The sequence below is a fragment of the Antedon mediterranea genome, chromosome 5 (genome assembly GCF_964355755.1).
Source record: "Antedon mediterranea chromosome 5, ecAntMedi1.1, whole genome shotgun sequence".
In the NCBI taxonomy this organism is placed as follows: domain Eukaryota; kingdom Metazoa; phylum Echinodermata; class Crinoidea; order Comatulida; family Antedonidae; genus Antedon; species Antedon mediterranea.
In genome coordinates this window covers 4,149,670-4,175,990 of record NC_092674.1, presented here as the reverse complement: position 1 = coordinate 4,175,990, position 26,321 = coordinate 4,149,670, and the positions used below count along the sequence as shown (strand labels likewise).

The window sequence follows — 26,321 nt, the reverse complement described above, 5'->3', positions numbered from 1 at the left end:
TAATCATGGTTAGATTGAATACCTTAGGTGCGCTGGGAAAACACGAATCAGAGGCGGATTATAAAACACAGGCTCAATAAGCGCTCCTATTTTTTTTTTAAGTCTCACTTTGTAAATGCATAACAATGTCATTGACTCTATCATAACCACTGTCGTTGCTAAATAGCAATATTTTATATTATACTTTGGGAGAAACGCACAACGCGCGCACGACCCAATAGTAAACTTATCCCCCATTTAGCCCATTATTAGACTGGTGGGCCTATAATTTGCATGTAACCTAAAAGTTGTAATGCCCTGGATAACGACAGAGGGCGCAATGCAGATTTTTATAACTGAGTACAGAGAGTAGTAAACAACTGTATCGTAAGTGATGCTTGTTAGGCTACCTACCTGTCACGAATAAACTCTTTCAACCTGTTTTAATATACCAGGAAATGACAGCTGCTGCCTTGATGAAAACCGATCACCGACAGGCCTACAACAAATTTCGTCTTTCCAGTCATCATGGCATTTTTAGCAATGTTAAGTCGCGTTACTAAAAGTGTTTTCCTTAAGTACGAAACACTTATACTTATTGCTCTTATTATTTTTGTCTATCGATATATACTAAACGGTGACAACGTCCGAATGGTTATCGAACGGGCAAAACGCTATTCGACCGTTGGTTACGAACGCCTTCCGAAGTCTGCTGGAAATGGGCCTAGAAAACCATTTTTTGAAAATATAGTGTTCGGGTCAGCGCAAGAGACTATTCAACGTGAACTTAAAGAAGATAATATTGGTGTGTATGCAATTCAAGGTCGAAGGTCACATATGGAAGATCGCTATGATTATGCTGATGATTCCAGTCAATCAGGAATTTCTTTTTACGGTGTTTATGATGGTCACGGTGGAACGGTTTGTATATAATAATATTTATTTTATCTATCTATTTTAAAAACAAAGATAAATACTAATAAACCGTCAAGTGAAATGAATTACAATCTATTAAAACGGTGAAGATGGGGGAAACCTGACAGGGTGAGAATGAGAAAAAGGTGCTCCAAAAGAGATTCGAACCAGGATTTCTTGGTAATGTGGGCACCCTACCATTAGACCACCATCACAAAACTTTTGTTGAAAGTGTAGCCATTTTGCATTTATGCTTGTGGAAATGCAGCTGGATATGTTTAATTTTTTTTAATGTATTTTAAAATTGTATTTATTGTGTGTGGTATTGTAAATAACAATGTATAGTTGTTTATTTGATTGGAATTATATTATATTAATAAATTTAATGAATGTTAATTTTTTTTTTATATTTATACTATAAAATGTGATTTAAATCATCATTTTATTTTTAGTTCGCTTCAGAATTCGCAGAAAAATTATTGTCCCAAACAGTTGTAGCAAGATTAAATAGATCAAAATACAGCAGCAACACCAATATAAACTATTCACAGGTTTTAATAGAAGAAATGTTATTATTGGATGAAAAATTATTAACTGTTGCAAGATCGAACAATGATGTAGCAGGTATTATTATATAATATAATATTAAAATAGTCTGTATAAAGAAGGTAGATTATTAAATTATTAACTGTTGCAAGATCGAACAATGATGTAGCAGGTATTATTATATAATATAATATTAAAATAGTCTGTATAAAGAAAGTAGATTAAAACCAGGGAAAAGTGTCAACAAAATGTGATGTGCCCATATATGGACAGTCACACAATGACACCATATTACTACCATACTTGGGAATATCACTACCATATTTGGGTACATCATACTTTTTTTTTAGTTTGATAGTGTAGACAGAGCTACTCAGATAAATGTATAAATCAATATTTCTGTTATCTCTTTTCATAGGCTCAACAGCAATTGTAGCAGTCGTATCGGGTAACGAATTAACTGTCGCAAATGTCGGAGATTCTCGGGGCGTTTTATGTGATGAACACGGTAATGCTATACCCATGTCGTACGACCACAAACCTCAGTCGCCGCAGGAGCGCCGTCGAATAAAAAAAGCTGGCGGTTTTATATCTTTTAACGGCGTGTGGCGCGTAGCTGGTATTCTCGCAACGTCAAGAGCTCTTGGGGATTTTCCTTTAAAGGAACATAAATATGTTATTGCCGATCCTGATATACAAACTTTTAATTTGTCAACTGTAAAACCGCAGTTTATGATTCTTGCCACTGATGGATTATGGGATGTGTTTACGAACGAGGAAGCGGTGCAATTTATAAAAGAACGACTCGATGAGCCTCATCTAGGTGCGAAGAGTCTGGTCCTGCAAGCGTATTATAGAGGCTCTTTTGATAATATTACTGTTATGGTTGTACGTTTAGGAGAAAAAACCAGAAATAAAGTGAAAAACAAATGAGTGAGTATAAATGATTGTCTTATTCAGAAGAGGATACTTAAACAGAGCTAAATACTTAGCAATGTGAAGGGGTTCTTAAGCAGTTGGATGTCAAAGGTCACTTTTAATTAAAACAAGGAAAGTTTAAACGTCTATTGACATTTAATTTTCGCAAAGAAATAATAGACTCGGAATATTTTATATGAAATGCAGTTCAGCCAGATTGAATAAGTGAGCAATATTTGTCAGTGTTTTAATTGTCTTTAATTTAAATTGTATGTAATGCTCTGTCTTCACTTTCAATCTAGTTTGATAAAAAAAAGTGTGATATGCCCAAATATGGCATTGATGACATCATCATGTCCATATATGTGCACATTACATTTTGTTGTCACATAGTTTGATTGTGTAGACAAAAATATATTTAAATATTTAAGCTTTATGCTTTTTTTTTATAGTTTCACATTGTGTTATTTTAATATAAGTTATTATTATTATTTAAATAACATTATCTTAACATCTTTGCATGTTATACTGTAGTATTCCCTGAAATAATAATTACGTTATGTACTTACTATTTTACATTACAAGTCGTTTGTTTTCTGTGAAAAAAATGTTTGTTTTTATCAAATATGATTTTTTAAATTATTACGAAAAATGGTAAAATTGTCATTTTGCTATACGGTTTTTTAGAATTTCTGTCAATACTATGTGTGTCATACATATGAATTTTAATTTAATTCAATTGTGTATAATTATTTAAGTACTATAATATTGCTTTGTGACTCATATTCTAGTTCAATTTAATAGGTGAATGAGTCATGATTGTAATGAACCAAACGATCAAACCTGGACCAAGGTACTGTAGTACTCATAATATTACTATGAATATATAGAAATTACGTTTTAATTATATGAATATTCAATAATTACATTTTAATTATATGAATATTCAATAATTCCATTTTAATGTCATGAATATTCAATAATTACATTTTAATGTCATGAATATTTAATAATTACATTTTAATGTCATGAATATTCAGTAATTACATAATCCAAATATTATGAATATTCAGTAATCACATTTGTTAGCCATCAACCATTCACAAGTAGTGCCTTAAAAACAGTGCTTAAAAGCTATTTATTAAATGTTTTTATATTGCCTAGTGAAATAAGGAATACTGTACTAAACATTCTTGGTAAAATGGTTAATATAAATTTAGAACAAAAAGTTATGAAGATTAGAATGTTCAAACGTAATTTGCATACAAATGCAAAGTGTTATTTTATTGGATATCTAGAATGATTGATGAATGGTAATACTAAATTAAAATGAAAAAGACTTTTGGGAATATTGAATCAAGAACTGGGCTTTATAGTATAGTAGACTTCTTAAAATGAAAGATCATTATAAAATACAGTCTGATAGAGAATTATGAAATTGCAAAAAGTATTGTACCTACGTAATTTTTATATTGGGTTGTTTATAGGGAAGGGGATAATGTTGGATTACATATAGGATTAAATGTGGACCAAAAATACCTTGGAATTTAGTCCAAACTAAAGCTTTTTGAGGTAGATTTATACTAGTCTTGGTATGGTACAGTATAGTAAAACCAAACCATGTGGGTGGTTGTGTGTGAACGAAGGCTTCAATCAGCATGCCTATCTCCAGTCATTTCACAAGGTCCTCAATTCATACCAGACATACACAATTTCCTGTCTGCTAATATTTTAACATTGGTCATCAGTTAATACAAGCAGAGTTTTTTCTGTCTGTTATCTTTAATATTTATTTGCAAGGCAAGGCAGAGTCATTTTATATCGGCCAGAAATTAACAGAGGGCATTGAGAACTTGCGCTACATAAAAATGGATTATTAAACATTTGACTTGGCCTAATATACTATTTTAGTTTCCTATATCTTTTCAATATAATGTGCAATCCGAATTGTGGTATATTTTTGTATGTGGGTAGATTTGGTAAGGGTATTGTTGTAAACTGTATGTTTCCTGTCATGTTCATTCTTCCATTGTGAACTTGTGTAGAATTACAATATGATGTTGTGTGTCAGAGCGAATCCATGATTGTTTTATAGGAAGAGTGGATATGGTAAGATCTTGAAATGAATTGTTTATTTAAATAATGTACATTATGCTTAAACAATGAAAATATTAGTATAAGTGGACTGAGGTACTCATAGTTATTAATGCACAAATGGCCTTCCATACATACTCCTTGACAGCCGATAAGATATGCTTTCATGCAGAACAGTACCAAATTTATAATAAATGAAATATTTGCAAAATAATGTGTTATTAGTATTATTTAATTTGTCTCTTAAATTTTCAAATTACAATTTTTTTTTAAATACTAGGAATTTTGGATAAGTTTAGCACATTAAATGCAGTTTTACAGGGACCTGGACAAAATATATTATGACAATAACTCTATACAAAATAAAACAATGGTAGACTAAAAATATGCACCATTTAACATGGTATTGGAATGGAAGTTTCAGTCCTAATAGCAACTTTGGTATTTTAGAATTATTCAGTTTACGCATTGCATTAACTTCTGTGCAGAATGGTACACACTAAAATTATTCTTGTTCAAAATAATGAACATAGCTCATGTACTCTATGTACTTATTTTGTTTGAAACAAGCCCAAAATATCAAAAGCTTTGCAATATTACGCTGAGACAGCAGGTAAAGAAAACAAAATGGCCGCTACACAGTAACGGAAGCATTTACTGTAGTGTACACAAATTGGAATTCAAGATATAACATCTAATATTTACAAGTACCAAAGTACTTTATTTAAAATATTATTCCAATGAGTAACTAACTTTCCTTTTATAACCACCCATCCACACATTCAAATTTATGACAAGATATGGATCAAGTATATGCTTGTTATTTCCTATGACCACTCATCCACAGTTCAAATGTCAAGAGGTCAAATCAATGTCATCGTATGATAAATTCTGCGTCCATGTGTACAGCTGATCAGCTTCCTCTTCTAATTCATCCCCAGACTGTGGTAGTTCAAAGCTGTTGTTTACCCCTTCATTCAATAGAGTAACGTCAAATTGTAAGCCCGGTTCATTCTACAATAAAAAATTATACACACTATGGTGGAAGATACAATGCTCGACAAAGGGTTACTCACCCCTGGGCTAGAGACGCACCCCTGGGCTAGAGACGCTCCTCTGGGTGCGTACATACAGTACTCCTGGCCTTAAACAGAAGTTTCTGAGTTTGATCTTCGCTTGTGGCAATATTTTTTTTTTACTTTTAAAGATTGTTAACTTAATAATGTCAGTTGTGTACATTCTCTTTTTCTGTTAAAATGTATTCATTTGACACAACAAATATGAATATGACCTTTAGTGCACCCTCTCCTTCTTTCAGTAAAACTACATACTCATTACTACAACTACATCTATTTTTTCGACCCAAACAGCTCACAGTAATTATTAATATATCATTACACTTTATGAATAATGTTAAAGTTTAAGTGGTTTAGTAATAAAGAAAACCAAGGCCACAGGAACTAAGAACTAAATATACTTCAATATTATATTAATTTTTTCTAATCATCATTACAAACACATTGTAACAAACCATGTTATTGTCTGTAATTCTACACTATTTAAAACATAAATATAATGTATCAATTGATTTATCAGAATTGATCTTTTCCGACAAACCATATAAAGGAAGGAAATCAATGTAGAATAATCTCTTGTTAACAATTTACCGTTTATCAGGTATCAAGCTAAAGTGTGTCATGTTGGTTGGTTGAACTTTAAACAAGGCAATTTTTAAATTTAAATAAAATAAGGAACAACTTGAAATGTTATTATCAATAGTTAGTAACAAAACAAACACAATTTTTTTGGAATGATGTAGCACCACCAGCGAGCGTTTTCTAATTAAGATTCTACCTTAGAATGAATAGAACCGAGATAACCAAATTCTATAAGTTAATAGTTAGGTAATAGTAATGATATGGCCAAACATGGTAGTGATATGACATTATGCCCCCATATATGGGCACATCACATCACATAAAGTTTAATAGTGTAGACAGAGCTTTAAAAAGAGATCAAAAGGAAAACACTCACTTCATTTGCTGACTGGTACATACGCTTCATTTTATCAGCTCTTTGTTTAGCCTGTCGTGAACCTCGACTGGACCGGCCTGCGCTCGTCCCTCGTGCTGTGTTTGCAGACTTCACAAGTACCAATGGGTCTACAGATCTTTATATAATAAATAAGAAATACTTAAATTGAAGTAAAATAAAAATAAAATCAAATTTATGTGACAAAAACTGTGATATGCCCATATATGGACATGATGATGTCATATCACTACCATATTTGGGTACATCACACTAATCGAGCCAGTGGTGCTGTCTTGAGTGTCTATGTATATACCTGAGTTCTGAAATGATTCGTATATGTTCTCGTTGCATGTCTTGTGTAATAGGTCTTGATATAAGCGCTTTCATTTCACTCTTTAGACGAGGGCTTGCTTGGTTTCCTTCGATGTAGTCCACAATATCATACAAAATTGTTGACCTTGTTAAAACTAGAAATTTTATAATACACAGTCAAGAGATCGGATATATTCCTTACTTAACAGAGTAAAGGATCATTTACACAGACGAGCGGTAACAGTGAGCGGAAAACTATGTAACTTGTCCCACATAAACTGTATTTATCCTGAGCAGAAACCGCCCGTCCGATCCGCGTTGTGTGTATGGTCATAAAGAATAACATAGATTCTATATTTTTATTACCGTTACCGCATGTCTGTGTAAATTGGCCATAATTCTGCAAATATCACTGGAATTCTGTTTTTAAATAGGTTTTTATTGCTAATACAGTAGTTTAGCTAAAGGTCAGTGAGTACTATTCCCCTTCCCCCTCCCTTTGACAGAGTATGGAGATGAGATTAAAAAATGAGAGAAATACTAACTATTAAGATCCAGCTTCCTCCACAGGTTTTCTTTGCCTCCCATGTAAGCTGGTAACTCATCCAATACACTAAGATACTTAAAAAAAGAAAAATACAAGTTTAAATTTAGATGATATAGTTTTTTCTATAATAATATGGCATTCAACTTAAAAACTTTAGTCATTTATAAATTAAATAAAAACAGAAAATATGTTGTCACCCCAGTTTGAATTTTTATTTAAATTGTTTATATTTCCTGTCATAACATGATTGTTAATCATAAATAGTACGGAAATATTTAAATGATTAAAAGCTTTAGGAAATGTAAAGACCGTCTGTGTCAGATTTAAAATCAGGGTCATAGTATTTGTATAAACATGAGAATAATTGTCAATACTCATTCAACCAAGTTGCATACCACATTTTTTAATATTGTAAAAATTGTATTCAACCTGACCTGGAAGTGAATTTTTTGAAATAAAAAATGAATTATTAATATTAATAAAAGGTTTTTTTATTTTTTATTCTAACATTGATTTTACATTTTTTAATGTTATGCAGCCTCTTTACTTTAATGTAAAATAATAAATAAAATAATTCTCATCAAATAATAATAAATAAAATAATTCTCATCAAATTCAGTTGATTTATGTTCTTACTTGCATGTAGTCCTTCACCGTGGTAACATCAACCTCCTCCGTAATCCCGTGCTTCTCGTATTGACAAGCGTCGGAAATTATCTGATCATAAAATTTACGGTTTCCCATCATCTGGCACGCGTCCACCGCTGCCTACAAGCAGGGTTTTAAAAGCGTTAATTAATAATCGAAAACATGTTGCACTAATGTGGTCTTGTTAATGCATTAATGGATGTAATATATTCTGAGATAATTATGAACTACTACTAGAGCAATTAATTTACATCATGAATTTCAATTTCGTTTTTGCAGTTCATAGTGTCACTGGCTGGATCCCAATATAGATATAAATAAAATACGCACTGATAAATGACAATGCTGTGGCTGGATCTCAATGGAGATACAAATAAAATACACAAAAAGCTAAAACAAAACAATAAATAAAACAGCCAGAAAAAATTGCAGAGCTTTTGTCTGAAATAATTATATTATTTAATATTGATGCTATTGTTTATATTACAATATTTTTAAACCTCATGCTACTGGCCAATTGTATTTGAACATAAATGGCCTAGGCCTGAGTTTAGGCATAGAGATATTATAGTGAACTATAATATCTGGTTTAGGGAAGAAGACAATGTTGTATATACAGGCTGTTGGCCAATGTGAAATAAATGGCCTAGGCCTGAGTTTTGTAAAGAATACAAAAGTTCAACTATTTCTGTTGTATATACAGTACCTCAGATGCTGGCTTAATGCACTTCTTTCCACTATAGTACTGTAAGCCTATACCATGTTTTGTATGAGTGAATATCTTGAATAATATCAAAGGAGGAAATTCGCTTCCACCAAATCTAAATTTCAGGAAAAATTAATGAAATTGAAAATGATGTAAATAGCATAATTAATATCAATAGCATTTATTTTCCTGGCACAATATAATAGAAAAGATTCAATAATGTAAAGTAAAAAAAAACTTCATAAAATAGAATTAAATAATTTAAATGCGTCCTCATGGTTGTTCTCTCCTTACTTTGAACAAAGTTTACAGGCTTGTTTTTCCATATTTTTTTTTATTCATACGCATCCAACAGCGAGCACAAACTCGCCAATTACAGGATGGATAAACTATTTAAAGTCTAATTTGAGGCTTAGCGAGTGGAGAGTTGTGAGTTACAACCCTAGCACTGGGTCAGGATTGAACCATTGGATTGGAAAGCAAGCATGTTAACCACCAAGCTCCAGTTTTGAAGTATTTTTTTGAATGTTGTTTTACCTAAAACGTATTCTTGCATTCATACTTCGGTCTTTTAACAGATGAGCTTCTAATGGACTGATTTTACGAAGAACTTCATACGTCAAAGAATGTTCCTAAAAAATAACAAAATTATTCTCAGTATTTTGTTATAGCTTATAGTAGTCTACCTGGTTCTCTGGTTCAAATTCTGATTCCAAGAACTCTACTTTCAAGAGGTATTATGAGAAAGTACAGAGCATTGTGTGTTTGTTTCTTGTTATAACTTAAAAGTTGGTGTTAAGCTCTGTCTGCACTATCAAACTTGATAATAACATGTTTCATGATGTCATCTGTCATAACATAAATCAGGCAATATAGCCCTGCGACATTAATAATGCAATGGCTAATTTATACTTTTTCAATAAAATCTTCTGTTTTACTACAAAATGTTTGTTGTTAATGTTATTTTATTTCATATACGTTCGCTGTAAACTGAGATCCCGACGCGCACGCGCACCCTCATATCGGCGCCATCGTTTGGAGACGGCGTGCACCCGAACGATCATGGAACGAAAATCACTTGCAATACAAGAAGATGTGCTGGAGATTTCTGCTGGAAATGTAACATTTGCAGCTACAACTCCACTTGTACAGCATACGGTGGCTAAGCCCACCAAAAAGGCCAGGAAGGCGGGGTCTAGCTGTACTATTACTAGGCCTCCTAAAGAAGGTAATACGCATAGCAACAGCGATGCCGTTGCTATCGCCGGGCAATCATGCACTAACGTGCTGCAGCCTAATCAACAGGTCGGAGTAGGCCTGAACTATGAGGCTAGGAGGGTTGAAAACCTTGAGCGGTTGGTTGAGCAGCAGGTTAAAGAGACGAAGGCTGCTCAACAAATAAATGAGTCAACGCACGACCTTTTATCTCAGTTGATGACACAAATGTCATCACAATGTCACAACAATGAATATGATGACATTGACAGTAGCTCGGTGGTTAGCCTCACGAGTAACATTTACGATAGGCATCATCAGTACGAACGTGATGTGTCTGACCTGGAGGAGGGGGAAGTAACAGGTACACAACTATCCAAGAAGGATGAAAATCCTGAGCGGCCAGCCACTAATAGTAATAGTAAGGTCAAAGGCCCCTTCCTCCGGGTTTTGCAGCAAGATTTGCTGTTTCTAACGAATTGGCACCAGCAGTCAGCCAAGAGTTGGCTGACACGCTAACATACTTATTGCACTCGCATATGAGTGAGAGTGTAATGACCGAGCTGATCAAAAGCTATCCTATACCGGAAAATCTAGAGGCCCTAATGGTGCCAAAGGTCAATCCAACTATTTGGGATTCCATTACACCAAGGGCACGGTCTAACGATCTAAAATTTCAAAAGGTACAAAAACCTTTGATAAAGGGAATTACCGCCCTTGCTAAATTAGTTGATGGAAATGAGTCATCGGAGATAGCACAGGACACAATCGGCCTACTTGCCAATGCGAACTTCGAGTTACTTGCACTTCGTAAGGAGATGTTGAAACCGGAAATAAATGCCAAATATACTCATTTATGTAAACCCAGCATTAAGCCTACAGAGTATTTATTTGGTGACCTGAGTACTACAGTTAAAAAGCTGGATGAGGAAAGGAAGGCTACGGCAGGCTTATTTAATTTTAAGTCGTACCAACCAAAGACCAGGTCCAACAACTACAGATACCAGCCATACAATAGAAATGGCAAACCTTTTTTAGGTCAAACCCGGCGACACAAATGGTCAACAAACAACTACAACCAAACCAAATTTTATCAGGGGAAAAAGGACCTAAAACAACAGCCGAAGAGGTACGAGTCGATTGATAATATAAGTATTTCTCCTAACAATAAGGTTAACAAACATAATAACCTTGACATAGTAGGAGGTCGACTCAGGTCATATATACATAGGTGGAAAAAATATACTTCGGATCCATACATCCTAAATGCGGTTTCAGGATATAAAATAGAGTTTGATAAAGCCATACCCTACCACCTAAAAGGAAAAATACCTCATCCATACAAACTCAGCAGCATGGATATGGAGGCTATTGATGATCAAATAGTTAAATTGATATCAAAAGGGGTGGTCAAACCAGCCATGTTTGAACATGACCAGCTTGTATCAAATATTTTTACAAGGCCAAAGAAAGATGGAGGGTTCAGAATGATATTAGACCTCTCTAAATTAAATGAATATGTGACATACAAACATTTCAAAATGGAAATGTTTGGAAATGCATTGACACTAATTTCACCAGGTGTATATATGACGTCAGTCGACCTCAAAGATGCATATTTTACTGTACCCATAGCAGAGTCGGACACTAAATATTTATAATTTGTTTGGAAAGACAACCTGTATAAGTTTGTCGCATTGCCTAATGGGCTTAGCTCAGGGCCTAGACTTTTCACGAAATTATTGAAGCCCCCAATTGCATTTTTGCGCAGCAGAGGGCATATTCTGTTGGTTTACATTGATGACATTTTGTGTATAAACCAGTCAGAAGACTTGGCCGGCGGTACCGCCAGGGAAACTAGTGATCAACTTCTAGCCTCATTGGGTTTTATCATTAATAGAGAAAAATCAGTAATGAATCCTACGCAGATCATAACCTTCTTGGGATTTGAAATAAATTCTATAAGTATGACGGTTTCCCTTCCATATCACAAGAAGGAGGAAATTAGAGTTCAAAGTAAACACATACTTACATTAAGTCATACTACCATTAGGAAAGTTGGGCAATTTTTAGGAAAAATTATAGCAACACTACCTGCTGTAGAGTATGGAAAGCTTCATTATAGGGCACTAGAGAAGGAGAAAATACTAGCTCTAAAACTAAATAAAGGCCATTACGATAGGCCTATTAGTATTTCCGTCAATGGACGGGACGATATTCTTTGGTGGCAAAATAATGTCAAAGACGCATATAAATTGATATATCATGGGTACCCCGACCTAACAATTGAGACAGACGCTAGTGGTCTAGGCTGGGGTGCCACTGATGGACATACCCACACTGGGGGAAGGTGGATAAACAAAGACCTAGACATTGCATATGCTACAGGAGCACTAAATATTAATTACTTAGAATTGCTGGCTGCTTTTTTCGGCCTTAAAGCATTGTCCCGTGAGAGAAAAGCTAAGCACATAAGGTTGAAGGTTGATAATACCACGGCAGTAGCTTACATAAACAACATGGGCGGCGCAAAATCAATTGCGTGCAATAAAATTTCAAAAGCCATCTGGTCTTGGTGCATTGAGAACAATTTTTGGATAAGTGCAGAATACATCCCAGGTAGAGATAATATAATAGCTGATGCAAAGTCTCGTCAGTTTAAAGATGAGACAGAATGGATGCTTAACAAAGAATTGTTTATAAAAATCACTAAAACATTCGGCGAACTAGATATAGACCTATTCGCTTCTAGGCACAATGCACAGCTTCCGAAATATATATCATGGAAACCGGACCCAGATTCAATTGGTATCGACGCATTTCTACAAAATTGGTCCTCTGTCAAGCTCTATGCTTTTCCGCCGTTCTGCCTTATAGGTAGATGTTTGCAAAAAATATTGACAGATAATGCCATAGTTATCATGGTGGTCCCAAACTGGCCAACACAGTATTGGTATCCTAAATTACTATCAATGATGGTTGGGGAACCACTGAGGTTTAAGAATACCAAACATGCCTTAACAATACATGGTTCAGATGATTGTCATCCTCTTTATAACAGACTTAACCTTTTTGCCTGCAGGCTATCAGGGCGGAACTCTACAACAAAGGAATAAGCAATACTGCAGCAGACGTCATTCTGCAATCCTGGAGACGGTCAATGTGGAAGCAATATAACTCACAGCTAACAAAATTTATAGACTTTTGTGAAATCAGAGGAATCACATGGCAACAGCTAAACACCGGTCACGTCCTCGATTTCTTGATAAAGCTGAAGGACGAGGGCTTAGGCTACAGTACTATCAGTACGGCGAAAAGCGCAATTGTAAACTTTCTCGAAATCTTAGATATAAACATGAAGGAGTCTATTGAACTGAAACGATTTATGAAAGGGTTATTCAATTTTAACCCACCGACTCCAAAATATGCACAAATTTGGGATGTTCGCTTAGTTACAGACTATCTGAGGCGAACAATTAACGACGATACATTATCGCTTAAAGAATTTACCATAAAAGTAGCATTGTTATTAGCATTATTGTCCTCAAGTAGGCTTCAAACCTTATATAATTTCAAATTTTCAAATATGAATATCGAGAATGAAGCAATCACCTTTTACATTTGTACATTACTAAAAACTAGCAGACCAAACAATACAGGTCAACTGGTGGTTTTCCACAAAAGTGAAGACCCTGCCCTATGTCCGGTCAGAACAATTCTAAAGTACAGGGAAAAAACTAGTAATTTAAGGGAAAATAAGGACAGATTTTTTATATGTCATAAAAAATCGTATGCCGAGGCATCAAAAGACACAATTGCTCGATGGATAAGGACAGGTTTATCAGAAGCAGGAGTAGATACAACAAAATTTAAAGCCCATTCGGTCCGAGCGGCTGCATCTTCCATCAAAAAAAATTGAGGAATGTCCCGGTTGACTTAATAATGAAAACAGCTGGGTGGAGAAACGAACATAGGCCTACACTAAACAGATATTATAATAAGCCTATAAAATTTGTAGAAAATCCGTCATTTCAACAGGCACTGTTGAGAAAAGTTGATTCATCAACTCATTAATATTGGTTGTGTTTGTTGTTGGCTACTACAAATAGCCCCTGTTTGCATTTTGAACCAGTTTAATATTGTTGTTTAGTTTTCTAATTGATGTTTTTGGGGTGAGAATCCTAAAACGTTGGACTATTGATTATAAGCAAAATAAATGCTTTATTATTAATACAACACGATAGTTGTCATATTTAAGTTGCCCGTTAGGGCAAACATCCTTATGAATGAATGTAGACTTTTGGAAATAAAGTTGTTTTATTGAAACTAACATTTCCGTCAATTATTTGGTTTACAGTTCAAACATGTTTCCAGAGTTGGCTTTAAACATCTCAGTTTACAGCGAACGTATATGAAATAAAATAGGAAGATTAAACGAGACTTACCTGTAAGTTGAAGTTTGATCACTATTTTATGAATATGTGAGTGAGGTGTAAACTGCCCGCCTCAACCCACCCCAAGTAAAACAATTATTATTATAGAACAATGCAGGTTATCATATACAGTATATACTTATCGCTGCAAATTATTACTCTGGACATGTTTGATTTAAAGTATGAGGGTGCGCGTGCGCGTCGGGATCTCAGTTTACACCTCACTCACATATTCATAAAATAGTGATCAAACTTCAACTTACAGGTAAGTCTCGTTTAATCTTCCTATTTTCTACTGTAAAGCTCTGTCTAAAGTATCAAACCAGTTTGACAAGAAAGGTGTGATGTGCCCAAATATGGTAGTGATATGCCCAAATATGGTAGTGATATGACATCATCATGTCCATTTGGGCACATAACATTTGTTGTCACATAAAGTTTAAATAGAATATTTACCGCTGCACAAATGGCATGTTTTAATAGTCTAAACATTTGACGGTCTCTGTAGCTACACCAGCATCTTTCTATCATGTGGGCAGCTAACAACTGGATAGCTCTAAAGAGAAAAATTTAACAAAAGGAAAATTAATAATTTAATTCATTCATGTAATTTTAAAGTTATTTTATATAATTAATTTATTAATGTTTGTATTAAATGTATTAAAAATGTACGAAGAGCTCACTTACTCTCTTCCCTTAATAAATGTTGGGCTGATTATATTTTCTTCTTTTAGCTGATGTTCATCTTGCGGTGATGATGGAGGTGGGGGCTGTGGTTGGATGTTTTCTCGTGATACTTTATGTTCGCTGGGTAAAGTAACATTGATTGATGATCTGTTGCCGTTATCCATCTTTGCAACTTTTCACGAATCCATTATACAAACATGCCTAGAGATAGAATATCACAATCAATAAATTATGATTCCGGCCTAGGCCTAAGTAATAATAATGAATTAATTCTTGAGAAGAAAAAAATTTATTTAATAGAAAAAAAAATTTCACATTTATTCATGCTATTCTTAATTATAAGCTATACAGTAAATACCTTTTTGTTGAAAGGTTTTCATAATTTATTGTAATATTTAATTAATTTAACATGTGGGGCGAACCGACTTTGACCTTCATCATACCCGATATTTTACTCCCAAGTCGGCCGAGTCAGGCTCGAGAATAGTTATAAAGTTCAGCTTAGGCCTAGCTTGCTAAATGCTAACGTTTGGTAATTTAACATTCAATACTTTAAACAAAAATCAATTATAACACATATAATATTATAATATAAACAATACCAAAGCTTATTTATGCATTTGTAATAGGTTTTTATGGAATGTTATTGTTCACTTCCGTATTTACTGTTGCTAAGTTTTTGACGCTTTGACATCCCAAGATGCAGTATTTTCTAAAAGAGTTTTAGATTTGAAATCAATAATTTGTAAAATATTTAGTAAATCAATTTGTTTATTTAATCAAATAATTAACTTATTACATTTTATGATTATTAAAAATAAAATTATATTAATTTACTTTTCAATTGGTATTGTATAAATATTAATGAATCAGAATTTCATGTTGAGACACATTCCAAAAGTATGGCGAGCACAATTTTTAATGTGAGTGGACAAAACACTTGCTAAAAAGTATAATGTGTAGTTAGGTTCATAGTAACACCGTTTTGTTTATAAGATTAAAATAGTATATTATTCAGAATGTAATAACTAAGCCTAATATGCTGTAGGTTTAGAGTATAGTAGTAGTAGGATAGCTAGGCCTACTAGAAAGTACGTAGGCCTAGCCTAGTAGGGTCCACGGTCCACACACGACACACACACAACAGCCACACACAGGCTCAGCAGAGCAGGCAGGTGGGGATTCTAGGCTAGTACCGGTAGCCTAAGCAATAGTAAATGCATGTTTGTTAAAAGGTGTAACCCCCTTAATAATATTATCACCAACAGCTTTTTCTTTTGTCACACACAGTAAACAATTTCAAGCAAAGTTAGGTCTATATAACATAAAATAGTATTTTATTAAATATTAAATCATTCCATGAATTGGTGTCAAAAGTAAATTAATAAATTGGGAGTGAAATGAAACAAAGAAAATGTAAGTGAATAAATTAGAAAATATAGTTATTTTTTAATTTGCATATTTGCTACCCTCAGAATATTGATCATTAATATTTCTAAATATCAAAACACCTTATTTGAATATATTTTATTATTTTGAATTTAAATATTAATATAGTTGCTTTCTTTTTAAATTCAGATGCTGATTTCATAGATGTGTGACTGTCAGAACCAATAATATCAACATGCGATTCAAGACAACCTTAGCCAAAGAGCCTAAACATATCCTTATCATTTTATCTAGACTTTATCACCTACAGTATGTCAGACTATCTTTAGCTACTGGTTTCCGTGGCCTGAACCAAGGGAATCTAACAACAGGACACTGAGCTCCCCTTGCCAAGATAGGAACTTGTAACTGTCTGACTGATATACCAACAGTACTGTACTATTTAAATATTCTCTGCGGTGTACAGTGTCTGTTAAGGTGCGTGGAACTGATGGTGTCGCAGCCACAGATAAACCCTTTGATCTCTGGAGCTCAGAATCCTGTTGTTAGATTGACTTGCCTGAACCTATCCCTATATTGAAGATAATCTCAGTAAGTGTGAAAGTGTAGTAGAGCCTGACAATATATTAAATTAAAACTAATATTTTCCTTAACTAAAACACACATAGTGAATTGGTAAGCTGTGTAGCATGGACTACATCTGAACAGTTGTTCTCATGCGGCGATGACCACCAGGTTCTAAAATGGAGCCAATTGTCAGATGAGACCTCAGTTCTGGTCAAGCTGGCTGAGGAAATCTACGCTACAGACATTCACTTTTTTCCAAAGAGCATCGCCGGTAAAGGAAAACAAACAGGGAGCGAAGTATTCGTTTTGACATCTACAGATGGTGCGTAAATTTCTTATAACTATATGAAACTAAATTTGGAAAAAAAATAAATATTTGTTAATTGTTCTTTGTATGGCTATTAAGATAAACAAAACTTTAATTTTTTATGTTATAGGAAAATTTTTGTTGGTTTCTAAATCTGGCCGTGTTGAAAAATCTGTGGAAGCACATAGGGGAGCGGTTCTTTCTGGTAGATGGAGTTATGATGGGTCGGCTATGGCAACAGCTGGAGAAGATGGTCAAGTTAAGATCTGGTCAAGGAGTGGTATGCTGCGGTCAACGCTTGCACAAACAGGTTTGCAACATGTTATTCATCTAAAACTGTGATATGAAATTGGTTTGCAGACCCTGTTTATTTTGCATACCCTGGCTGTTTATTTAGCATACCCTGGCTGTTTATTTAGCATACCCTAGCTGTTTATTTAGCATACCCTGGCTGTTTATTTTGCACACCCTGGCTGTTTATTTTGCACACCCTGGCTGTTTATTTTGCGCACACTGGCTGTTTATTTTGCACAACCTAGCTGTTTATTTTGCACAACCTAGCTGTTTATTTTGCATACCCTGGCTAATTATTTTGCATACCCTGGCTGTTTTTTGTGCACACCCTGGCTGTTTTTTGTGCACACCCTGGCTTTTTTGCACACCCTGGCTGTTTATTGTGCACACTCTGGCTGTTTATTGTGCACACTCTGGTTGTTTATTGTGCACACTCTGGCTGTTTATTGTGCACACCCTGGCTGTTTATTTTGCACACCCTGGCTGTTTTTTGCACACCCTGGCTGTTTTTTGTGCACACCCTGGCTGTTTATTGTGCACACTCTGGTTGTTTATTGTGCACACTCTGGCTGTTTATTGTGCACACTCTGGCTGTTTATTTTGCATACCCTGGCTGTTTATTTTGCACACTCTAGCTGTTTATTTTGCACACCCTGGCTGTTTTTTGTGCACACCCTGGCTGTTTATTGTGCACACTGGCTGTTTATTTTGCATACCCTGGCTGTTTATTTTGCACACCCTTGCAAAGAGTAGTTCATGTATTCAGAACTTATATATATGACTAATTTCTTGTAGGTACTCCAGTGTACTCGATATCCTGGTCTCCTGACTCTAACCAAGTTTTGCTGACTAATAGCAAACAACTTATAATCAAATCACTGCAAGCAAATGTAAAACCTGTCCAGGTATGTATTTACCATTACTAATACTTTTCAATAAAAAAATGTTAAAAAAAAAATTCTTTTATACTAAAAATTTATTTCATGGTTCTGATCTAAAGATTACAGTGGCTGAAAGGCAAGCATACTGACAAATTGTATAAGCTCGCCTTGGTTATAATCCCATCTAAAATGTGCTGTAATTTTCCTGTGAAATGATGCATATCAATTAAAAAAAAAAAGGCAACCCTAGATTTTAGGGCTGAAGCTCTGTCTGCACTATCAAACTAGTTTGACAAAAAAACTGTGATGTACCCAAATATGTTAGTGATATGCCCAAATATGCTAATGATATGACATCATCATGTGTATATATGGTCACATCACACACATAAAGTTTGGTAGTGTAGACAGAGCTTAACAACTACTATTTGCTTTTTAGTGGAAAGCCCATGATGGAGTTATATTAAAAGTTGATTGGAATCCATCAAACAATCTCATATTGTCCGGCGGTGAAGATTGCAAGTACAAAGTGTGGGATAGCTATGGCCGCCAGATGTTCTCGAGTCATCCTCATGATTATCCAATCACGTCTGTCTCTTGGGCACCGGATGGAGAACTCTTTGCTATTGGTTCTTTTAACACGCTGAGATTATGTGACAAAACTGGGGTAAGATAATGGTCATTACAAATAATCCGGCAACAAAGATCAAAATAATGACTGTATTAATGAGATTTAAAAGACTAGATTCATATTCTTTATTAAGTGTTTGCTAATTCAAAAACTGTCCTATTTAGTGGTAATCTATATCATAGAAACACAAAGTCTATTTCGTGCCTAGCTTACCTGGATAAACCAACAATAGCCCATTCTCGACGAATGTGTAATGTTTGTATGTATAGTGGAAAAATAAACATATACATGGCTGCAGTCGCGTGCTAAAAAACCGACCGACTTATTGAGGTGTAGAGTTGCGTTGCACGCGACTAAAAGTAATCTTTGGGAGAGGAGTTTTTTATGAGGATAACATTCAACTATTAGACTAGACCCAGGATTCTGAGATTGGTAGGAAAGCACCACGTCATTAAAATATCAATGTGCTGTATCAACTTTTTTATCTGTTTTTTTCTAGTGGTCTCATGCCTTGGAGAAACCAAACACAGGCAGTATATACAGTATAGCATGGAGTGCTGATGGTACACAAATTGCAGGGGCTTGTGGGAATGGCCATGTCATATTTGGTCACATGATAGAAAGGTACCATTTTGTTCATTTTAGTAAAAAAAAACTGTATCAACAATCTTTTACAGATATTTTTTATGTATTTGCTGTAAAATGAAAAAACTTTGAGATATATTTTGATAGTACAGTAAACTCTCCAAATACCAGACTTTCTGAAAACTGGAAACTCTCCCAACCATACTTTTCTTGAAGTTCAAATAGTCTTAAATTCATTTTACCATTAAAAACACATTCAGAATACCAGACTTTCCAGAAAACCAGACATATTTGGCCAGCCCAATGGTGTCCGGTATTGGGAGAGTTGACTTTTTGGGATGTAGCAAACTGGCTTTAAATTTATAATAAAATTTAGTAAGTATCATTATGTTACTGAATTTTTGTTTTATCATTCAGGAGACTGGAATGGAAAAACTTTGAAGTAGTAAACTCATCAAGAAAAACAATTGTTGTACGAGAGGTCATCAACGAAGCAATTGAGAAGTTAGAATTCAGAGACAGTATCATCAAGATGTCTTTATCTTTTGGTTACCTAGTTGTGGTAACTTCTTCGCAGTGTTTTATCTACAGTACAAAGAATTTAAACACACCAACGATATTTGATCTGAAAGAGGGCACTGTTACTCTAATCGTCCAGGCTGAAAAGTAAGATTTAATTTAATATAAGGTTGCTGCTCTCTGATCCTAAGTTTGTTGTTTTGGGGTGTAAATAGGAGTGAAAGGAATCGCAATTCATAACAATGTTGGCTGGGGATGCAAAGTATACAAAAAGGCACCTTTTCACAATGAGCATAGGCTGGGTAAGAAAGAAATAATTTGTATAGCCTCTAATTATTTTATACAATTTGTTTTCAGGCATTTTGCTTTAGTGGTATCAACTGGTGTCAATATCTATTCCTATGAGGTAAATATTTTTCTAACATATCTTTTTTTGCAACAATTTTAGTTGATGACAAAATATAACTAATTTCATTCCATATGTAAATAGTGTTTTTAAGCAATTGTTGTTTTTCTAATAGGGTCGGCTAATCTCCTCTCCAAAATTCCAAGGTATGCGCCTTGACACCCTGAATATGATGTCACTATCTGTGTCAAATGACACCGTAGCCATCCGTGACAAATCCAACGAGAAATTGGTGCATGTGTTTGATGCATCAAACGGAAAAGCACTGGACAGCAAGCCAATTCAACATAATGTAAGTTCAAAGGTTAAAGTTTAATGTTCTATTTAATTTCAAGTGTTTACCAATGACCAAGAATCTCAAAAAGACAGTTTCCATGTCCAGAATGGTTAAATGAGGATAAAATAGTAGTAGAGTATACACTAATAGATAATGCTTTTTCTTGTTTTTTTCTTTAGCTTGAGGTTCTAGAGGTAGCTCTCGATCATTGTGGCCCACCAGCTGAACGCCATCTAGCAATTGTAGATAAAAACAGAGACTTGTATCTGAGTGCTGTACGAACATTTGGAAAAGGGCCGCGCATTGTTAAGCTAGGTATTTATATAACTGATTGCCCAGTCAATTTTCCAACCACTTTATCCATATATATATATCTCTCAACTGTATAAAGTTGATGCTGGCTACCAATCCAAGGGTCCTGGGTTCTCTACTCCCTAAGACTCCACTGCAACCTTTAAGAACTATAGTGAATGAATTTGCTTATGGTTATCCTTGGCAATTTGCCTGGTCAACAGGCTTTAAATCTACTTTTAAATTCTATGTTACCTAGGTAATATGATAACCAGTCTAGCGTGGAATGACACTACTAATATGTTAGCAGCTCTGCAAGACAGCAAACTCTTTGTTCTATTTTATCCGAATGCTGTGTATGTTGACAAAGATATTCTACCAAAAACAATTTACATCAAAGATACCAGGTAACCAAAAAATGACTTTAAATTAAGTTGGTGAAACTATAAACATAGACTATATGTATGAACCCACAATAGACATCTTCAAAAATTAACAATAGACGTACATTCATAAAGCTCTGCTACACTGTCAAACTAGCTTGGTAAAAAAGTGTGATGTGCCCAAATATGGTAGTGATATGACATCATATCCATATATGGGCACATTACATTTTTTGTCACAAAGTTTGATAGTGTGAACAGAGCTTTACTCCGAGTATGTTTGTATGTATGAAAACAAAAATAAATCTCTTTTCTACATAACCTGACATGTGAATACGCCTCTCATTTTACATTCTCTTTAGTGACTTTGGCAAGAATCCCCAGATTGTTAGTTTTGTTGGTAATCATGTGACCATACGACGTGCGGACGGAGCCTTGGTGAGCACCGGAATCGTACCTTACCCTGCGATGCTGCATGAACTAGTTGGCAGTGGACGATGGGATGATGCTGTACGGCTATGCCGCTTTGTGAAGGTAATATTTGATTTGCAAATATTTTTTTATCTAATATAAGATCAACATTATCTTCATTGCTTAATTTGAACTGTTATTTGAAATTTTAAAAGACAAAACTACTAATTCAGTCAATTTATGGTTTTTGTCACTTGATTGAATTTAAGCATTAAATAATGTGGAATAAAATGTGTTTTTCTTTTTGTGTAGGATCCAGTGTTGTGGGCATGCATGGCCACAATGGCTGCATATGCTAAAGACCTGTCCACAGCTGAGGTAGCTTATGCTGCAATTGATGAGGTTTGCAAATTAAAAATATTAGATAAAGGAATTATTAAAACTAATGCAATACTAATACAGAATAATAAAACTATATGTATTTTCTGTCAATATTCATAGTTTTAGCAAAACATACATGCCAACATCTGAAGTTAAAAAAACGGGAGGTGGTGTTTTTCTTTATGCCAACAGCACCCTCTATTTATTACCGAGAGACCAGGGAGGTAAGGAGGTTGTACAGGAGATTCCATGCCTATGGTAAAATACTATACTCAAGTCTAAACAACTGCCTCGCACAAACTCCGAAATACAACATTGACATCTACACTGGTGTATGAACAATATAATAGTTGTTTTAATCAGAGGTATAATACTATGAAACATTTTATTTTATTGCTCAGAAAAAAACCCCATTTTGATGTCTTGTTTATTTTTAGGCAGATAAAGTTCAGTATATTCTGCACATAAAAGAAATCCCATTAAAAGAAGCACGGAATGCAGAGATGGCTTTGTTTTGTGGCAATGCTCAAGATGCAGAGGGCATCTTACTTCAGGCCAACTTGGTATTTAGAGCCATCATGATGAATATTAACTTATATAATTGGGACAGGTATAAATATTAATTTTTCTAAGAACAAATACTCATTTATTATCTCATGATTGTGCCTAAAATATACTGTTTTTTTGTTGTTCACTTGATAATGATCAATTGATGCAATGTATGGTCAAACATTACCACATAGGTAGGCCTACTCACTGTCATACAATAATCTACCAGACATATGGCTTCCAAGTATCTAAAATTAATATAGCTAGGCCCCCAAACACAGATCAATTTGATATAGGCCTATCTTTCAAAACATACCTTTTTCTCTTAGTTTACAAGTAATTGACTGCCTGGTAGTGAACATCATGCTTTTATGTTTGTATTCTGGTCACGATAAGTTCCATAACCAATTATTTTCTTTAAATAATCAAATAATTTAAGCCAGTGTGTGTCAGTGTATCATAACAGTCACATCCCTTCATCTAGATAATTTTTTTCATTGTCTGACACAATCTCTGTGCTGTGATTGGTTGAATTTTCAAAAACTCAATAGACATGCTCAGACACATAGTCTTGACATAATATCTGCTCCGATTGGTTGAATCTTCAGAAATTCAATAGACATGCTCAGACACATAGTCTTGACATAATCTCTGCTCTGATTGGTTGAATCTTCAGAAATTAAACAGACATGCTCAGACACATAAATTTAACCAAATTCCTGTTCTTTGATTGGTTGAATCTCTAGATATTGTACAATATATGAAGTGGGCATGCATTTATGATGAATAAATATACAAACGTGGTTACCTTTACAAGTTCTTTTTGTGAACATACATTGGTCATTCTTTGTGTTATACTGTATTAATAAAGTACTGTATTTATTTGCTTTCAACTTTAGAGCATTAGAATTAGCAGTAAAGAACAAGACCCATGTAGACACAGTACTTGCTCATAGACAAAAGTTCCTAGAAATGTTCGACAAGAAGGAAACCAGTAAAAGATTCACAAATTTCTCACAAGAGGTATGTAACATAGGGTAGTGATAAGGATCAAATACATAGAGGATATCAAATGGTTGTAGAAAATAATTCAACATTCTTTAAAATAATAGTTCAAGCTGTCGCACACAATTAAATATAGGAAATTGGAAAAAGTTTGTTGGAATGGAAAAGTCTGGTTCTGTACATGATTGATCACTTCCTGTTTGTTTTTTTCTTCAGGTTGAAGTAAACTGGGAGAATGTGCAAACTAAGATGGAAGCTGAATACCAACGTGAGAGAGAAGGCCCTGCATCAAAACCTTACAAAAAATAAAAGCATTGCTCACATGCTGAACATTTTCAATTTAGCCAGCGAAATTGAAGAACTGATTAAAGAATTGCTGGTAAATCTTGGAATCGTAGTTTGTTAAAACAAATCACCTTGTTCTCTTTCGTATTGTACATATATTTAAATTGTATTGCTTTGAAGGCACTGTACTTAACTTGAAATTGTCCATTCATATATTATGAACTGGAAAAAAAAAGAAACCCAAAAATGGTACATGAAGTCGGAACCTATAGCACTGTAGACAATTTACTGTGCGATAGTGTGTAAACTATAGCACTGTAGACAATTTACTGTGCGATAGTGTGTAAACTATGTTTTGTGAGGAAAATAAATGTAAGAATATTACAGTCAAGATAAATGATAACATTTTTTAACCCCACTTTCATCTTTATAATAATAGTACTCAACTTCATATTATGATTCAAGAATAGAAAGTCACATTTACAAAAATATATAAACCAAAGTAAAATTGTTCGTACATTTTATTTTTTGCCTTCTATCATAATAATGTGATAACCAAATTTTGTTTTAACTGGGGGATCTGTGTAGGTAGGGTTGTTAACTGTACTGGCTTGAAGAGCAAACGCAGCATCTTGGAACGGCCCTACCATTGAACCTCGGGTCATCCATCCAAGATCACCCTGCGAAAAGAAATAATCATAAATTTTATAGTTTGAATTCATTCAAAGATTTATTTTGGTTTATCAACACAGTACGTACACTGAGTGATTGAAATGTTTTTATTTATAATGGGTGACCTTTTCAGTCAAAGACTGCTCTCCCAGAGGGCCTACTTATGATCAGTGGCTGTGATGTACTAGTATACCAGAGTAACCCCCTACTCGTCTCGAAAGATGTACTAGGTTCCTTTAAAGTGCACATGAGGTAGATGTGTACACTGGACCACGGTTTATAGTCCGTATCTGCCGAGAAGACTCGTTCTACCACCAGAGCCATGGAGTGAGTTAGCCTCGAACCCTTGCCGATATTACGGCCAAGTAATTACTGGTCTTAACAGCTCAGCTATACAATATACAATGATGAACAATACAAAGGCATATATTGGGTACGTGGATACTATTACCATGGAGTAACCATGCTATTACTATTATAATACTTACTCCCTGTCTTGCTTTGTCTTCACTGAATTGTGTTGCAACCTCGTTGAACTTTGTACCATCTTTTAACTTTTGCATTGCTTCCATACATTTCCCATGCTTCTCACACAGAATGTGTCTTACCTTGATTGAAGATAAGAAAAAACATGTATAGACATTGGCTGGTTTTCACATTAAATGTATTGGTCAATAATAGACAGTATTGATTAAATTGATATGTTTTTTTAGATTTTCCTCACCTTCACCTGACTGGACCCTCCACCTTTCTTTTCCTTTTGCTTTGTATCGCCACCATCTGAAATAAATTCAATATTTCATTATTATGCTTATAAATTTAAGGATAGCCACCCCACTAGACAGGTAATTTTATGTGTCTTTATTTACTAGGCCCTACCTATTCATATTGGATGGGCTAGGCCTAGCTAGTAGTAGCCTGCCTAGAACTACTACTAGTACTAGGCTAGGGTGTAGGATTAAGCTAAAAATAACTAATTTAATGTATAATATGTGGGGAATGCAATAGTGTATGAATGTAACCTACTAGCTCTAGAAACAGGCTAAAACATATTAAAATATTGCTTTAAATACTAATATAGGCCTAGGCTAGAAGTTCAGTTTACAGACCTTTGTCGTCAAAGCCTCAAAGGCACTCGTATTGCCCTTTCCGCCGCGCTTGATTTTGGAAATTGTTCTTAACAGCTAGGCCTAGCTCTCGTTGACAAAATACTTACCATCTCCACTTTTTCCTTTCCCGCCTTTGGCACCACCCTTTGCTCCACCAGAACCCTTTCCTTTTGGCATATTTAAAACACCAAATAATTATCAGGCATTTCCTACTTATTTAGTTTTTTAACAGGATTCGATTACACCGCGCTTGTGCAATTTCAATCAGAACTCGAGCGTTTTTGTTTACACAGTACTTCATCCATTTATTCACACACATGTGTAATTGTAATTCTGTGTAGTGAG

The 26,321-nt window shown here is 34.5% G+C and overlaps 4 protein-coding genes across 5 annotated transcripts; 2 read left to right on the top strand and 2 right to left on the bottom strand.

Annotated features, from left to right (window-relative positions):
- Nucleotides 1-288: 288 nt before the first annotated feature.
- On the top strand, nt 289-2,872 carry LOC140050180 (protein phosphatase 1L-like). The gene is made up of 3 exons (XM_072095255.1): nt 289-900; nt 1,347-1,518; nt 1,859-2,872. Exons 1-3 carry the CDS (start codon nt 508-510, stop codon nt 2,371-2,373), a joined length of 1,080 nt encoding a protein of 359 aa, XP_071951356.1. The 5' UTR covers nt 289-507; the 3' UTR covers nt 2,374-2,872.
- Nucleotides 2,873-4,669: 1,797 nt separating this feature from the next.
- LOC140049465 (uncharacterized protein CXorf58-like) lies at nt 4,670-15,724 on the bottom strand. The gene is made up of 10 exons (XM_072094355.1): nt 15,637-15,724; nt 15,035-15,235; nt 14,804-14,903; nt 9,237-9,331; nt 8,700-8,814; nt 7,982-8,113; nt 7,344-7,419; nt 6,800-6,953; nt 6,487-6,622; nt 4,670-5,466 (listed from the first exon to the last, which is right to left on the bottom strand). Exons 2-10 carry the CDS (start codon nt 15,196-15,198, stop codon nt 5,308-5,310), a joined length of 1,131 nt encoding a protein of 376 aa, XP_071950456.1. The 5' UTR covers nt 15,199-15,235; nt 15,637-15,724; the 3' UTR covers nt 4,670-5,307.
- A 200-nt stretch (nt 15,725-15,924) lies between these two features.
- On the top strand, nt 15,925-24,262 carry LOC140048521 (intraflagellar transport protein 80 homolog). The gene is made up of 17 exons (XM_072093260.1): nt 15,925-15,957; nt 16,613-16,698; nt 17,091-17,312; nt 17,428-17,607; nt 18,387-18,496; nt 18,912-19,139; nt 19,603-19,727; nt 20,106-20,354; nt 20,565-20,613; nt 20,729-20,905; nt 21,070-21,205; nt 21,441-21,588; nt 21,927-22,098; nt 22,288-22,377; nt 22,794-22,966; nt 23,805-23,928; nt 24,127-24,262. Exons 2-17 carry the CDS (start codon nt 16,659-16,661, stop codon nt 24,217-24,219), a joined length of 2,316 nt encoding a protein of 771 aa, XP_071949361.1. The 5' UTR covers nt 15,925-15,957; nt 16,613-16,658; the 3' UTR covers nt 24,220-24,262.
- Nucleotides 24,263-24,287: 25 nt separating this feature from the next.
- On the bottom strand, nt 24,288-26,268 carry LOC140048524 (peptidyl-prolyl cis-trans isomerase NIMA-interacting 4-like). Of its 2 annotated transcripts, XM_072093263.1 has the most exons (5): nt 26,084-26,268; nt 25,592-25,647; nt 25,356-25,475; nt 24,714-24,875; nt 24,288-24,417 (listed from the first exon to the last, which is right to left on the bottom strand). In XM_072093263.1, exons 1-4 carry the CDS (start codon nt 26,151-26,153, stop codon nt 24,717-24,719), a joined length of 405 nt encoding a protein of 134 aa, XP_071949364.1. In that variant the 5' UTR covers nt 26,154-26,268; the 3' UTR covers nt 24,288-24,417; nt 24,714-24,716. The 2 variants fall into 2 exon arrangements, with proteins under 2 accessions (XP_071949364.1, XP_071949363.1); XM_072093262.1 differs by lacking the exon at nt 24,288-24,417 and having other exon boundaries at nt 24,592-24,875.
- Nucleotides 26,269-26,321: the final 53 nt, after the last annotated feature.

What these genes read in the sequence shown, in the direction of transcription:
- LOC140050180 (XM_072095255.1), top strand. Translation starts at nt 508, where the DNA reads ATGGCATTTTTAGCAATGTTAAGTCGCGTTACTAAAAGTGTTTTCCTT. An exon ending in ATGATGGTCACGGTGGAACG is followed by an intron (nt 901 to 1,346) that starts GTTTGTATATAA and finishes TTTTATTTTTAG; the next exon opens with TTCGCTTCAGAATTCGCAGA. An exon ending in ATCGAACAATGATGTAGCAG is followed by an intron (nt 1,519 to 1,858) that starts GTATTATTATAT and finishes CTCTTTTCATAG; the next exon opens with GCTCAACAGCAATTGTAGCA.
- LOC140049465 (XM_072094355.1), bottom strand. Translation starts at nt 15,198, where the DNA reads ATGGATAACGGCAACAGATCATCAATCAATGTTACTTTACCCAGCGAA. An exon ending in CGGTGAAGGACTACATGCAA is followed by an intron (nt 7,420 to 7,981) that starts GTAAGAACATAA and finishes TCTTTTTTTAAG; the next exon opens with TATCTTAGTGTATTGGATGA. An exon ending in TGTACCAGTCAGCAAATGAA is followed by an intron (nt 5,467 to 6,486) that starts GTGAGTGTTTTC and finishes TTTTTATTGTAG; the next exon opens with AATGAACCGGGCTTACAATT.
- LOC140048521 (XM_072093260.1), top strand. Translation starts at nt 16,659, where the DNA reads ATGCGATTCAAGACAACCTTAGCCAAAGAGCCTAAACATA. An exon ending in CGTTTTGACATCTACAGATG is followed by an intron (nt 17,313 to 17,427) that starts GTGCGTAAATTT and finishes TTTATGTTATAG; the next exon opens with GAAAATTTTTGTTGGTTTCT. An exon ending in AACTTATATAATTGGGACAG is followed by an intron (nt 22,967 to 23,804) that starts GTATAAATATTA and finishes TTTCAACTTTAG; the next exon opens with AGCATTAGAATTAGCAGTAA.
- LOC140048524 (XM_072093263.1), bottom strand. Translation starts at nt 26,153, where the DNA reads ATGCCAAAAGGAAAGGGTTCTGGTGGAGCAAAGGGTGGTGCCAAAGGC. An exon ending in GAGGGTCCAGTCAGGTGAAG is followed by an intron (nt 25,476 to 25,591) that starts GTGAGGAAAATC and finishes TCTTCAATCAAG; the next exon opens with GTAAGACACATTCTGTGTGA. An exon ending in AAGACAAAGCAAGACAGGGA is followed by an intron (nt 24,876 to 25,355) that starts GTAAGTATTATA and finishes TTCTTTTCGCAG; the next exon opens with GGTGATCTTGGATGGATGAC.